The sequence below is a fragment of the Corylus avellana genome, chromosome ca2 (genome assembly GCF_901000735.1).
Source record: "Corylus avellana chromosome ca2, CavTom2PMs-1.0".
Lineage (NCBI taxonomy): Eukaryota > Viridiplantae > Streptophyta > Magnoliopsida > Fagales > Betulaceae > Corylus > Corylus avellana.
The window spans coordinates 37968774-37972056 of record NC_081542.1 but is presented as its reverse complement, the minus strand read 5'-3'; the positions used below and the strand labels follow the sequence as shown (position 1 = coordinate 37972056).

The following is a 3283-nucleotide window of genomic DNA, read 5'->3' as shown; positions in this document are numbered from 1 at the left end:
TTTCCCGACCTCTTTTTGATCTACTACTGCAGGCCATTTGGATTTAGGTTTATTTTCACTACATGGTATTAAATATTTAGAAAATTGAAGAAGTATATGAACTTTTATTTTATAAAGTTTGTTTATTTAGAGAGCGTCCAAAACAAATATTATCAAAAAAAAAAAAAATTGAAATACCCAAAAATAAAAATAATCTTTTTTTTTTTTTTTTTTTAATCCTAGCTAATAATAGCAGGAAACTGAGAAAAAAACACACAAATACACATTCGCTTGCCAAATGAAACAAAAATTGGGGAGAAGTGAAATCTGATGGTGATTTTAAAAATTATATCATAGTTGGAAGAAAACCAAAAAAACATTAAAAAAACACCTAATATTTCCCTTATTTTATTGTAATTATAAAAAACTACATGTTTTAAATTTAATAATTCTTTTTGTAAGCATTGTTATGTCACGTAGATAACTATCCAAATGACATACGTCACATTATGAGTTAAAATTACCGCGTCGGCCTTTTTTTCTATGCATTAAACTAATAGAATTATTTATCGATCTTCTAGATTTATTACAAACTTTACTACTAAGTAATTAATTAAAGCAGCTTGGTATATATATATATTATTCAAAGACCACAATTGATGTTTATCCGAAAACCATTGACGTTGCTTTCAGATCGCCATAGCCATAGGCCTATAGTTTCGGGAGATTATTTCACATTTTTTTGCACGTCCGGAAATAAACAAATACCAAACCTACAAGATGGCCCATTGTTAAAGGACCACCCCTTCTTTCAAGACCTTCCCCAGCTTCTTTCTTCCCCCTCCATCTCTCTCTCTCTCTCTCTCTCTCTTCGGCAGCCAATTTGTTGGTCCTAAAAATATCAACAGCAGCAGCACTCAACGGTACTCTAGAGCTTAGTCATGGACACTCGGTTCATCAACAGCCAACGACCCTTTACGGGTACTGATCAGCAAGAAGAGAATGATGGCAACCCAGAAAACGGCGCTGAATCGCCGCCGTCTTCCATCTTCAACGACATGAAGATCAACTCCGTTTCGTCCCCGAGAAAAAGGTGGGTAATTTTACGTCTCACGCTTCACATGCATAATTCTTCTCACTCTGTATAAAAATGGAAAATTCGGTATATTTGGTCTGACAGAGGATTTGTTACAGTAGGCGCGCGATACAGAAAAAAGTGGTGTCAGTGCCAATCAAGGACGTGGAAGGGTCCCGCCTCAAGGGGGAGAGCAATACTCCACCGTCGGATTCGTGGGCGTGGCGGAAGTACGGTCAGAAACCCATCAAAGGATCTCCGTATCCCAGGTAACGAATTGAAACCAGTCAGATTTTTTTTTACGCTGTAATGCGGCGTAGGCTCTTGTGGTGGGATTGTGTAATCAGACGGTGTACGCGTGTGATTGGTTTGGCAGGGGTTACTATCGCTGCAGTAGCTCCAAGGGCTGCCCGGCGAGGAAACAAGTAGAGAGGAGCCGTGTGGACCCCACAATGCTAGTGGTCACCTACTCGTGCGAGCACAACCATCCCTGGCCGGCTTCTAGAAACCACCACAACAACCATAACCAATCGACGACGCCCAAACCCGAGAAGCCCGAACCGGTTACGGACAAGCTGCTCGACCAGGAAACGACGTCGTCGACGGTGCTCGCGGATCTGGGCGACGAGTCGTTGATGTTGAGCGACGAGTTCGGGTGGTTCAGCGACATGGAAACTACGTCATCCACGGTGCTGGAGAGCCCGATTTTCGCGGACAGCAGCGTGGGGGTCGACGCTGACGTGGCGATGTTCTTCCCGATGAGGGAGGAGGACGAGTCCTTGTACGCCGATCTGGGCGAGTTGCCGGAGTGCTCCGTTGTGTTCCGAGGAGTGGGACCAGGAGTCGAGATCTACTGACACGTGTATCCGGGCCCACACTATCCCCCAATCTCTCCCCGTTTGTCAACTATGTGCGTATCGTGCGCCATGGCCCATAAGATACCAATTCTTTTCTCTTTTTTCTTTTTTTTTTTTTAACATTTTTTAATAGTATTTTTCTTTTTTCTTTTTTTCTTTTTCCTTGAATTCAGCGTCGTAAATGAATAAAAAAAAAAGTCTAGTTTGGTTGGCTCCGTCCCTATTCATTCTTGTATTTTGCATCATGGCCATTGGCCGCTCGTCTCCAATAGCTGGCCGCTAACAGTTTCCGTATAGATATTTAATTGGGACCCACCAATCATGATCCATCCAATTGAACAAGTCCACGACAGTGACATCCATTGTGGGACTTCCTCTTTTATTAATGAAAACGGCCACATTTCCTAAAGAAACACATAGTAAATTTGATGTTTTCTATGATAATTAACTAATTAAGACACTTATAAAATAAAAAATAAAATAAAAACTAATTAAGACGAAATACTTAATTTTTACTGCCATATAATTTTAATTATATAACATTTATTATTATTATTATTAGTAAAATATTAGTGAACAGCTCACAAACAGGAGGAGACTTCAGTTGTTTGAATGGTTGCAATTGCAAAATTGAATTGTCTGGCAGGCCAAACCTAAAAGTCAAACAAAATGGTTTAATTTGACTTTTAGGTGCCATGGATTGGCTGGACATTGCATTGCCTCCATAATTTGGTGGTTAATAGAAAACAGCTCAAATTATGTCATGTTTGCACATGATTTAGATAAACCTGTTTAGCTAAGAGCAGATGATGTATTAAATTGGGGGAGTGGTTGAAGGAGGATAAATTATATTATATAGTTCGATGCCCCCAAAATTGTTTAAATATACATATGTTTGTTTTGTTTCATAGTGACAAGGAGTAAGCCAAAGCAAGATTAAATTCTATATATTAAATGTTTCTTCAAAAAAAAATATTTTAAAAAATATATATTATATATTTAATGTTTCTTCAATAACGTCACCCAAGATTTGTTGCGCTTCCTATGATCTTCTTATATCCGTCTTGGCTTGGGCCTTGGCATAGAAATACATGAATTAGAAAACAAATGCCAGCTTAATCATAAGGGCTTAACGCTAATTACAGGCATTTAAAGTGACCTAATACTAAAATACAATTTTAGCTACCTTTCTTAAAATACCCTCTCCATTAAACTCTTCTATATATGCTACAGTTTTTTTTTTTTTTTTTTTTCATTTTGTTACTGTTGCTCACCGCGCCAAGTATTATGTACTAAAAAATAGAAAAAGATATACCATTTTTAATTAAAAAAAATAAAAATAAAAACTTTTGGACATAAATTTCTTACAAAC

At 38.0% G+C, this 3283-nt stretch overlaps 1 protein-coding gene across 2 annotated transcripts; it reads left to right on the top strand.

Annotated features, from left to right (window-relative positions):
* Positions 1 to 704: 704 nt before the first annotated feature.
* Positions 705 to 2112, top strand: LOC132171761 (probable WRKY transcription factor 65). Of its 2 annotated transcripts, none has more exons than XM_059583157.1 (3): positions 705 to 1072; positions 1177 to 1323; positions 1431 to 2112. In XM_059583157.1, the coding sequence occupies exons 1-3, from the start codon at positions 921 to 923 to the stop codon at positions 1909 to 1911; spliced, it is 780 nt and encodes a 259-aa protein (XP_059439140.1). In that variant the 5' UTR covers positions 705 to 920; the 3' UTR covers positions 1912 to 2112. The 2 variants fall into 2 exon arrangements, with proteins under 2 accessions (XP_059439140.1, XP_059439139.1); XM_059583156.1 differs by having other exon boundaries at positions 706 to 1072; positions 1174 to 1323.
* Positions 2113 to 3283: the final 1171 nt, after the last annotated feature.